This window comes from Streptopelia decaocto (genome assembly GCF_964273445.1).
Source record: "Streptopelia decaocto genome assembly, chromosome: 5".
In the NCBI taxonomy this organism is placed as follows: Eukaryota; Metazoa; Chordata; class Aves; order Columbiformes; family Columbidae; genus Streptopelia; species Streptopelia decaocto.
In genome coordinates, this window is record NC_138659.1 from 22,148,718 (window position 1) to 22,160,436 (window position 11,719).

General features: G+C 38.4%; 1 protein-coding gene across 1 annotated transcript; it reads left to right on the plus strand.

The window, feature by feature from the left end:
• The first annotated feature begins 319 nt into the window (after positions 1-319).
• Positions 320-11,257, plus strand: DBT (dihydrolipoamide branched chain transacylase E2). Its single transcript, XM_082053447.1, has 11 exons — positions 320-470; positions 3,385-3,508; positions 3,679-3,754; positions 4,666-4,847; positions 5,214-5,341; positions 6,091-6,328; positions 7,119-7,285; positions 8,311-8,388; positions 9,289-9,480; positions 9,661-9,732; positions 10,641-11,257. The coding sequence occupies exons 1-11, from the start codon at positions 420-422 to the stop codon at positions 10,806-10,808; spliced, it is 1,476 nt and encodes a 491-aa protein (XP_081909573.1). The 5' UTR covers positions 320-419; the 3' UTR covers positions 10,809-11,257.
• The last annotated feature ends 462 nt before the right edge of the window (positions 11,258-11,719 follow it).

The window sequence follows — 11,719 nt, forward strand, 5'->3', positions numbered from 1 at the left end:
GTTCTCCCCTGAAGCCGAATCGCTGAAAGAAGCGCGGAGAGACGTACGCATGTTGGTCCGGCAGTGGCGCTCGTGACTTTATTACAGGTGTACGGGGAAGGGCCGGGCTCCCCGCGCTGCCTTCACGCCACTCCGGCCAAGGGAAACCGCGCTCTGCTCCGGGAACCCCCGCTAGGCGCTCGGGCACGTGACGCCCTCCCGTTACTTCCTGTGGGCGTGTGACGGCTCCGAGGCACCGCCTGCGCTCCCCGAGCAGCGACGGCACCGAGCGCCCGCTCCGCCGCCCCGCGCTCCCGCCCCCTTCGCCACCGCCCACCCTGGCCCGGGTCTCGGTTGGCTGCGGCCGCCGTGGCTGCGCGGCGATTGGCTGGTTGGTGGGAGGTGTGCGAGGCGCGAGCGCTGCCTTCTCCCGGAGTAAGATGGCGGCCCTGGCCGCTCTGAGGAGCAGCTGCCGCGGCGCGGGGCGCCTGGTAAGGGGAGGGGGCGCTGCGGGGGGTGGCGCTCCCGGTTGGCCGGTGAGGCGGTGGCCGACGTGCGGCTCCTCCACCTCGCCGGCGGAATCCTGAAGCCCTGTGGCTTTCTTCCAGCCGGGAGCGAGCGAGGACCGGGCCGCAGCCCCTCCGAACAAACATGACACAATCGCGGATTTGCCGCCGCCTCAGCCCTCCCGGCCGCCGCCTCCCCCGCGCCTGCGGGCGGGCAGTGCCCGCGCTGCCCCACCCGCCTCCTCTCAGCCTGTCCGGCCGCTGCCCGCCGGTGCACAGGTGACCGTGTCCCTGTCAGCCGGCAGCGCTCGGCCCCGCCCGGCCCGCGGTGCCCGCAGAGCCCACCCGCCGCTTCCCGGCTCTCAGAGTGTTCTCGCTCCCCAAGGCCCCAGAACAGACTTTCTCTGCCCCAGGCTCCTGCCCGCTCAGGGTCTTCGCCGTGTTCCCTGTGCAGGAAACGTGTGCCTCCCGTAGCGAGGCACTGACACCTTTCTCTTCTGTTATTTCTTAGTCGTCTGATTCATTGGGTTGCCTGTGCGTTACACTGCCAGCAGCGCTCCTCCGCCCCGCCATCTGCGCGCTTTGCACAGCGGTCTGCACAGAGGGGAAACCTATTACTTTGAGTCCCAGGAGCCTTGATATTTGTACATTAAATAGTTGAGCTACCTTATTGTACTTCAAGAGGTGAATCTACTTGATTGCGTTTTAGGACGCTTATAATCTCCTATACCATCCTGAAGACTTTGTGCTTTCTTCTGTCTTTTTGTGCTATGGTCTTCCTGCTCTAGTGAAGAATGTTGGTTTCCAATTATGTCACTGCTGTTTTGTGGAATGTCAGAAACATCTTTTTGGAAGATAATCCAAGTGAAAACAAAATTAAGGATCAGTTGTAGTTCTCAATTTTTGCTCTTAAAAATTATTTGTATTGTATTTTGAAAAGGAGAAAGTAATGGTGGTTGTCCATGGGGGCTGCAAGTTGTGAAGAAGTAAAGAAAGAAGTCTGGAGGTCTTTGTGTGAAGTAGTAGGGAAATAACAGGTGCCAGGTGTTTAGGTGAGGAATAACATCTGACTGAAACATGCTACCAAGGACACTGGTTTAGTATATAGGCAACTATATACTTGGAGATTCAGAATATATAGGCAAAACAAATCAAATGTAAGTAAATGTTCACTAAAATGACTTAATGTGACAGCAAGTCAGAAGAGTTTTGTAGAGGAGTATCCTTTAATGTGAAGTCATTGCCATTAAGCACAAGCTATGCAATTTGACTTTGAAATTCAATGTTATTTCATTAGGTAATCAGTTGCCTGCAGGATGCATAAAAACATTTTTTCTGAGGCTAGCAGTAGAGCTTTGGGATCAGTGGTGGCTTAGAAAAGCACAGTGGGCTTCTTTTTAAGGAAACAACCAAAACTGAACTAAATAGGGGAAAGGCAGTTCTCCCCCAAATAGCAAACAGCTCCCGAGTTGCCTTGGTTCAACCACAGGTCTTAGTCGGGCATATACTCCTGGCTGATGTGTCCACAGTAGCGGTAAGAGGCTGGAGTGGGTCCTCAGTTTCTTCTCCCCACTGTAACTCCGTGCATTGAAGACGTGCACGGAAAAGGTGTTATCTTACTGTGGCTTTACTGCCTTTAAATTGTCATACAAACAGCCTAATAGTGGTGACATAAACATAACTGCTGGTACTGTGCTTGTCTTTTATTACTATATTTTTCCAGACATCAAGATATGTAGGTGGGTATGCAATGGATATTAGAACTAATTTTATCTTTTATATGCTTTTGGTTTTTTCCTTATTTGGCATTATACCAAAAATAGTAGTTTGGTGATTAAATACTGAAATTAATAAGCACAGACTCTTTAATGGATTTTATTTTTTCCACTTGTTAGAAGGGAACACTGTTTTATGAACTGATTGGGTACTGTATATTTGCTTTAACATCCTAGCACACCAGCTTTTTAGTAGAGAATATGCAAAACTGCAAACCAAAAAGATTCAATTTTTTTTTAGTGCAGTAGTTTTGAATTATTCCTACAGATACAATTTGAAACAGCATTTAAACTCTTCTGTAACAAAGCCAGCCTGTCTTTTTTGGCAGTGATATTACTAATTTACTACCTGCATTGGTTACCAAATGTTAAAAACACATGGAAAGCATTATGAAACTTCACATTTAGAAATAGTTCATAGATTTGTTGTGCTCCTTCACTGTCTGAAGAACCTTTCAGAAAATTCCATTGACCCTTTAAGTTGATTTCTGGATAAATATAATTGTAACCATGAAAGAAAACCATCTCATGTGCAGTTCTTAAAAAAATATCATTAAAGTTGATGTGAAATTACAGTTACTTGAAGACCGATTGCCTTCTATATGTTAACAGAAATAAGAGGGCAACTGTCCCTGCCTGCTGATGTCAAGTTCCTTTCCAATTTGTACTTCAGATCAACCTTTGATTGCAATAAGAACTGACAAAAATATGCTAATTTTTCCTGCAGTCTAGGGGACCCTTGCAGCATCCATTCTTGATAAGAATGTTTCAGATGGCTGATGTAGTTAATACCATGTATGCTTTTTGTGTGTGTGTCCTGATTAAACTGATTGCTTAGAGAAACAATAGCAAGTATGAATCCCTTACCAGATCTTGTCATGATTTTTGTTAATTGATTATGCTATTGTGGCTTTGATCTCCCCATGTGTTGTGTTAGTGAAAGAAGTTAAAATATTTGGCAAAGTTTATGCTAGTTTAATGGTTATTGTACATTCAGTGTGTGTTCAGTATAATAGTGTTTCCATAAGAACTTATATAAACTAGAAACTGTTGCATCAGGAATATTAAATGAGCTCTACGTTCCTCAGTCCATTATATTAACACTTGAGACTTTTCTCTCCCAGGTTTGCATTCACCGTGTTAGATCGTGCAGCAGCATTCGCTTTATAAAATCAAAATATGTGTGCGTGTTTGACAAATCTGCCCTCAAGTTTAGTCATCAACAGCGATTATTCAGAACATCTGCTGGTAATCTTTTTCATAATAAAATAATGTATTTTATGTTGCTATTTTATGAGTGTTATGTTAGCAGTTTGTATATGACTGGTATGTAGACTAATTTTGATGCATTCAGATTGTTCTGTTTGGTACATTTAATACTAAACATGCTGTATTTCCATTTCCTTGTTTGTTTTAAGTTTCATGTGGCCAAATTGTCCAGTTTAAGCTTGCTGACATTGGAGAAGGGATTACAGAGGTGACTGTAAAAGAATGGTAAGCTCTGCTTTATTAGAAATACACTAAGAAATCATTAAGTAGTTTAACAGCTGTATCAATTATTTATCTGAGAATATGTTTTCTGAGTTACTAGGGAAGTTTTTTAAGTTTAATTTTCCACATTTTAAAACCTTGCATATACTGAGCTTTACATTTTGTTTATTTGCAATCTGGTTAATTTGGGAGTGGAAAAGATGTGAGTAGTGGGATGGCCTAACTGCACCTGTATTTAGGCTTTCTTTCAGTGACTAATGTTTCTGGAGTGCTGGAGGTCTGTCTTTTATTACACTTGCTTAGGCTGAACTTTAGAAACAAATGACTAGTCTGGAGAATCTAGATAATTTCATCCTATACCCCTTTCCTATTGACCTTAGTAATTTGAACATTTACATAGTCTTTAAAAAGCCAATGATGAATGGATTAAGCAAAATCAAAGTGTACAGTGAAGGAAGGCAGCATTGAAATGCCCCATTCTTTGTACAAATAGGTGAAAATACCTCCTTTGCATAGAAGACAGCGTTTCCCACTTTTGGTGTCTTTTCTGAAACTGATTGTATACTGATCCTGGCACAAAATGAAGAACTTCCTTAGGTTCAGACTAAGCTGGGCTAGTTCTTATTTTTTAGATGTCTTATAATCTGTCAAGAAAACTCTGCTTTACCGAAGTAATAGGAAGAATATATGCGTGATGATATTGTAAATCATTGTGTCGTTTCAGACAGCAAAGGGTTCTGAAGCAGTCAGGCAAAAGGTATATAGCAAATGTATCCATTATGTAGAATTTGTCCTCTTAACTGGAATGCATTTGTATGTTGTGGGGATGCATATAGCTGAAGTTATAAAAAGGATACACAGCATGGATTTTTACACTTAATATGTTTTATACTGACCTGTGTCTTTTCTCTTAGGTATGTAAAAGAAGGTGATAGCGTGTCTCAGTTTGATAGCATCTGTGAAGTACAGAGCGATAAAGCATCTGTTACTATTACTAGTCGTTATGATGGCATCATTAGAAAACTCCATTACAATGTAGATGAAACTGCTTATGTTGGAAAACCATTAGTGGACATTGAAACTGATGCTTCAAAAGGTATTTTAAGCTGTTTTTTTCACTTATATATTTTGTGTTTGTTCTTATAAAACCTTCAGTGACAGAGGCGTTTACGTTTTCCTCCTGAAAATCTTAAAATTGAGGGTTTTTTTTTTCCTTTATAGAGTCAAGAAAATTAGTAGAAAAAGCTGTGATATTTTACTAGGATTTAAAATCTCAAAAGCCAAACATGTCCTATTGAAAATTTAGCTTAAGCAGCAGGCTTTAGCATGCTTTGTTCCCATCCAAAGTAGCTCAAAGTAAATGTTAAAAAGTTCAGCTGTCACAGAAACGCAGGATGGTTGAGGTCGGAATTTAACAAATGCTTTTAATGTAGTAAAGTTAATGTTTTTCTTTCATTTGTAGGTGTTGCCTCCGAAGAAGATGTTGTTGAAACACCTCCTATGTCTCATGAAGAGCACACTCACCAAGAGATAAAAGGTCACAAAACATTAGCAACCCCTGCAGTTCGTCGTCTGGCCATGGAGAACAATGTAAGTTTGCTGAATCAGGTCCTGCTGCGTTTTGTATAGCAGCTTGACTGACTAGGAGAACAGTGATCTAAAAGGAAGTGCAGAGAGAAATGACTTGTTTTCAAATACTTTTAAAATGTCTAAAAACTGTAGTAAAGATGAGAGGACTGTGCTTTCTGATTATTACGGTGGATAGGAAAAGAATTACTGGACTTGGAATGCAGCTAAGATGCTTTAGGCTGGAGATTAAGATGACCTTTTTGGAATAAAAATAATAAAGTATCAGAATAGATTCCTGGGACAGAGGAAGGAGGAGAGAAAATGGAATCTCAGCTTTAGCTACCTTGTTCTGTTTTTCACATTTGTATTGGAGCAGAGGATGTACTAGGTGACCTTTAAGTGCTATTCTAATTATTTTTCCTGTGAATCTACAAGAATTCCATTGGTTTTGAAAGCTTGTGGTGCATTTTTAGGAGAAAAAATGAAGTGACAAATTGCTTTCTTCAAATTAGTATTTCATTATTGATTCTGTGAAGTAATTAAGAGGCAAGTAGTATTCATAGTTCCTCTTTAAATATGCAGTTAGACACCTAGCTGGTCTTCTGGGTGATTTTAACAACAATGAGTACCTAATAAATCATAAAAAGTGAAAAACAACTGTAGGTATGTTAGACCAGTAATTGGAATAATTTTTAACCATAGCTTACAATATAGGATATTTTTATATTGCTGTAAAATGAAAGTGTCATAGCTTTTTATGTTATTTTCAGATTAAATTGAGTGAAGTTATTGGAACAGGGAAAGATAACAGAATCCTTAAAGAAGACATACTCAACTACTTGGCCAAACAAACAGGAGCTATTTTACCTCCATCACCAAAGGCTGAAATTATCCCACCTTTGCCAAAATCAGAGACTGTGCCAGCTGCTCCAAAGGACAAAGCACACAAAATTCCTGTTTCCAGACCTATTGTGTTTTCAGGAAAAGATAAAACTGAACCTATCACAGGTAAATCATGAAATATGAAATCTTGAGATCATGTTCCCAGTAGACTACCACTAAATGTTACTCAGTGAATAGTTGATTCCTTTTGATGGGAGTGTTTCATGTTATTGTCATGCAAGTGAGCAACAGGAAAACATGCTCTGTAAGGGGGTGTTGCATGAAATAACTATTTTATGAAATAATTGTTCATGTTTCACTCAGATGGAGTTGGGCTGCAAGTTGCACTTGCTCATTTTTAATCCATGTTTCTTCAAACGTATGCTGAAACAGGTAGGAATTCTGAAACGTGAATTTGTTGCAGTATGAATCATCATGCAATTAGTGGCAAAGTGCAGTGAATTTAAGGGTTTATCAGTGCCTAACAGTAGCATATTTCAGCATTCACATTTGTTCTGGAGAAGAGTGCAACAAAAGATGGCGAGTTAAGAAAAGTCACATTAAAAGAGGAAGATAAAAGGTTTTTGCTTGCCTTTCAGTCAATGTTTATTTGGAGAGGCTGGAAAGAGTAGTGCAGATTACTCTGTTATGATTTCAAATAAAAACATATATAGGAGATATATGCAGTAATATAATCTGAAATATTACAATTGTGAAAATTGAATTTCATTTGCTAAATAACTGTTGATCCTAACGTGAGTTTACACTGTCCTTTTTCTGTTGTGGTTGGGTTTTGTGTTGGTTTGGTTTTTTTTAAGTTTTGTAATTTGTTTGATGAAAACAAGTAACTGAAATTTCACCATAGCTTCCCAGAAGTTTATTTTGTTGGTTTAAGAAGTTGGTGAATATTTTACAGGTTTTCAGAAGGCAATGGTAAAGACTATGAGTGCAGCCCTGAAGATACCCCACTTTGGTTATTGTGATGAGATTGACTTGACTCAGCTTGTTCAGCTGCGAGAAGAGCTGAAACCTCTAGCACAACTTCGTGGAGTTAAGCTTTCCTTTATGCCTTTCTTCATAAAGGTGAGATGTGCGGCAGAGCACTGTACAGAGCACTTATTGCCAAAACCCGATCAACGATCGTTGTAAGTTTGGAGATCCTCTCTATCATGTGAATAATTACAGGTCACAAGAAAAGTCTCAACTTCTCCAGTTTATTGAACCGCTTATCAATTTACTGTTGGAATTGTAGTTAGGGTTATAGTATCAAGGAAAATTTTTGAAATATGAATGGGGAAGGACAGACCAGATAAAGCATTATTCATTATGGGGGTAAGCATCACTGGGTGTTTGAATTACACTGAACAAATTTTGGAAACTGTCAGTATTTTTTATGAGCTCCATTAAAATGAACCTGGTGTGAAATGTGTCCTTATTATTGTTGTTGTTATTATTATTACTATCTTATTTCTGTTGGTAATGAACCCCTCAGGTGTGTCCCTTCTGTGGTTTAGAAGACCAGATGCTTGCATTTGTTTAGTTGCCATGGTTCTATTTCCAACTATTGGCATGAGTGGAGGCTGGTGCATTACCTAAGCTACACATTGAATGCATAGCTTAGTCTGAAACGTGTGGTAATGCTTTTTCAATTAGAGTGCTAAGTAAGCACTCATTGTGCTCATTCTCTTTAGGGCAATAAGTATTACTTCCTTGAAATAATTGTCATCTAAGTGGGGAGCTGAGAATGACATTGCTGCTGCATCTTGAATCTTTTGTCTTGGGATATTTTATTTGAATTGTGGAATAGAAATAACAAATACGGATTCAGCTTCAGTTATACTTGGGAAAGGGATTATCACTTTTTATGTCTGTCTTGGTGTATATCTGTTTTTTGTAAGTTGTCCTTTTCTTCTGCTATCTTCATAATGACAGAATATCAACAGAGAAGATCAGGAGTTGAGGCGAAATTTGATTGCATTGAGGAAATCCATATTGTTATTAAGCTAAATTGTCTCCCACTGTTCCTTCCTTTCCATGCAGTTTTATGGTTATAAAATAGAAATATCTGTATTTTTTTTTGTCTTTTTTTTTTTGTCTTTTTTTTTCAGGCAGCCTCTCTGGGATTATTGCAGTATCCCATTCTAAATGCTTCTTTGGATGAAAGCTGTCAGAATGTCACATATAAGGTTTGTAAACTACCAATAAAAGTTGTGAGCAGAAAACCTAAACTAACAGCTACCAAGTGCTTTTCAGAATGTCTGAGCTACTTGTAAGAACCAAAATTATGGTGATGTGCTGGGAAATAGTTTGTGTGTCCAGATTCTAAGATTATATTTGATTTATTATTGATCTTATTTCAACAGTTTATTTGATGAGTCACTTGGTTATTCAGGCTTGCCTCAAAAGCATATATTAATATAGTGATTTCCTATTTTTCACCTGAAGATGGGCCAAGCATTAAAAATGAAAACATTTAAAATCTAATACAATAATATCTGTAGTAATGACACAGCGGTTCCACTGTTCCAGTGTTCAATCCTCATGTATTGAAGTAATATTTTAAACTCAATTTTGATTAAAAATGAATTAATTTTCATACAAACTGCTGGATTGATACTTCTGGGCAGCACGTTTCTATTAAGTGATGTGTGTGCATTTCTTGTAATACAAACTTTTTTGTGCTGGTTTATCAGTATCTCTCAGATGAATCCTTACATATTCCTTGTAGCAAATGAAAGGCAACTCAGTTTTCTTTTTTTAAAAATTTATTGTTCTCTTTAAAATCTACTAGTCATGTCTTGTTACTCAACTGAAATATTTTTAGTGCAAAATTGATTCCAGGATTTTTTATTTCCTGAATGTGAAATTGCCAAAATCAATTTGCACTTTGCAGATGTGGAAAGCTAATATTGAAAACTTTACATCACCTTCTCCCCTCAAAGTTGTGTAGAGGAATTGTTTACTACAGACAGCACTTTCTAGGTTAAAAAGTTATTTGAAGAAGACATTATTCAAGTGCTTTTTATGTCAAATACATTTTATGTTGACTGCTTACGTTAATGTCTGGTTAATGGAACTTGTTGCAGGCTTCGCACAACATTGGAGTTGCTATGGACACAGAGCAAGGTTTAATTGTCCCAAATGTGAAAAATGTTCAAGTCTGTAGTGTGTTTGAGATTGCTTCTGAATTAAATCGCCTGCAGTCCTTGGGCTCCACAGGCCAACTGGGAACGAAGGACCTCACTGGGGGAACATTCACCCTTTCAAATATTGGCACGGTAAGTACAGAAAAAGGAGAATTTATATCTGAGAACTGCTTCTGAAATGAATACCTTAGTAAAGTTTTATATGCAATGAACAGAACGTAGCAACTGATGCAAGAGGCAATCTGCTTTAAAAAAAAAAAAAAAACCACAAACCAAAACCACAAACTAATATTCCCAGATTTTTCTTTCTAGATTGGTGGCACATATGCTAAACCGGTGATACTACCTCCTGAAGTAGCTATTGGAGCACTTGGAAAGATACAGGTATGTTAACTTCATCTTAGTGATGTGAATGCTTAACTCGAGCTAACTCAGGTCATCTGTAGAGAAAATGAAATGTGGCGTCCCTTTGTTTTGTTTTTGTTATATAAACATTTCCTCTTTATGTTACAAAAAAACTGCATAGCTTGTGATTGACAAGTTTTGTTATGCTTTTAGATGACTGTGCAGAGACACCAAATGTTTACACAGAGATCTCATGCCAAAGGTTCAGATTTGTTTTCTAGAATCCTGTTATATTTCACTCACATGTATGTTTAGCATTCTGGTTATCAAGAAACAACATAAATATGTTTTTACAACTTTTGCAACATGTTGATAGCGTTTTTGTTATCATCAAGGAGAAAACTTGAGACTAAAAACCTATTCTGATAATGAAGTTTAATTTCATGAGCCAAGTAGCTTAATCCATACAGAACTCTGTATGGTGAAGGCAGTTTAATATTTTCTGAATTTCAGGCTTTAGTTCTTCAACATATGCATTTGAGATCAATGTTGGAAATGAAATTTATATTAATTAATAAACTTTTTCTGTGTTATTCCTGTGAGCCTTTCGTTTAGGGAATGTTTTAAGGAAGCTCTCACTTTGAGCACTGACAGTGCAATAAACTATTCAGGAAGAAACTTTTGAGTCAGGAAGAATTTTCACTACTTAAGCATTTCCATTATGGTGCAAACAAGATATGACTGGTTATGATGTAGGTTTGCAACATATTCTAATCCACAGCACAAACAATAATGGGAAGGTCTTTGTTTTTGGAATGGCACTACTGCTGTCTATCTAGTTGGGCAAAATGTTTAAATCTAGATTAACAAATTAACAATAATAAAACACAGATTTGTTAATGAAAGTATTTAATATTTAATTTTTTCCCCCTTTCTCTGATTTTTAGCTTCTTCCTCGGTTTAATGGAAAAGGTGAAGTATTTAAAGCACAGATAATGAATGTGAGTTGGTCAGCCGATCACCGCGTCATTGATGGAGCTACAATGGCCCGGTTTTCTAACTTGTGGAAATCTTATTTGGAGAACCCTGCTTCAATGCTGCTAGACCTTAAATAAAGAAACCATGGCCAGAATATGCCTTTAAATTTTGTGAATTAGACTGAATAACTATAAAAGCTGGCTCTGCTAGCACGTGCCCTTTGCTACTCACATAATATAATAATTTTATGTGGTTAAAAGTTCTCAACAGCTGATATCAGTCTATCAGTTCGTTGTTACTTCTTTTAATTAGTAGTGCTGCAATTTCTTCTACAGCAGACTGTCAATAAATCATGGTGCGACTTCCAAATATGGTGATGGAATGTCTTTATTTTGCCTTTTATAATATATCCGGTTGTGAGGCTGGTGTGACTCAATGACACTGACCTACATCTGCAGTATGTATAATCTGACTAATCTGTTTTGAAGGGAAATACTCATAGTTCTTTCTTGTTGGACATGTAAATTTATTTTAACAAATAATACACAAATTCACAAAAGAAATTATGCAAACAGCATGTACAAATAAAATGCCTTTTATGCTTCTGCTGTAAGATGTCCAGAGCGATTTTTGTGTTTAACTGAGTAAACCTTTCAAGTCTTTTGCTAGTTCACTTTTTCCTGCCAATTACTTGCCTAAGTACTCTTTATCAAATTATAAATGAAGAGGCCATATTTATTCCAGTGCTTACTGATAACATTTATTGATAACTAGCAGGGCCTTAATACCCTCTAGAACAGGGAATGTAGGAGTAGTTACATTTATACAACCCTAAAATTACATTCGGCCCTTGGAAGGCAACCACGAGGCTGATGTGGCCCCCGGTGAAAATGAGTTTGACACCCCTCCTCTAGAATATTCTGGTTTTTTTATAGGCTGGAAGTAGTTTAAGTCCTTAAATGCTTTCCAGTTATTTTTTTTTCTTATAGGAAGCATCTGATTCTTAAAAAAAAAGGAGGATCTCGTTATTCTGTCATTAGGTAAGACT

Bases quoted from the DNA above. Each gene is read 5' to 3' on its own strand.
- DBT (XM_082053447.1), top strand. From the start codon at position 420: ATGGCGGCCCTGGCCGCTCTGAGGAGCAGCTGCCGCGGCGCGGGGCGC. The intron at 5,342-6,090 runs GTAAGTTTGCTG...TGTTATTTTCAG, and splicing joins GTCTGGCCATGGAGAACAAT to ATTAAATTGAGTGAAGTTAT. The intron at 9,733-10,640 runs GTATGTTAACTT...TCTGATTTTTAG, and splicing joins GAGCACTTGGAAAGATACAG to CTTCTTCCTCGGTTTAATGG.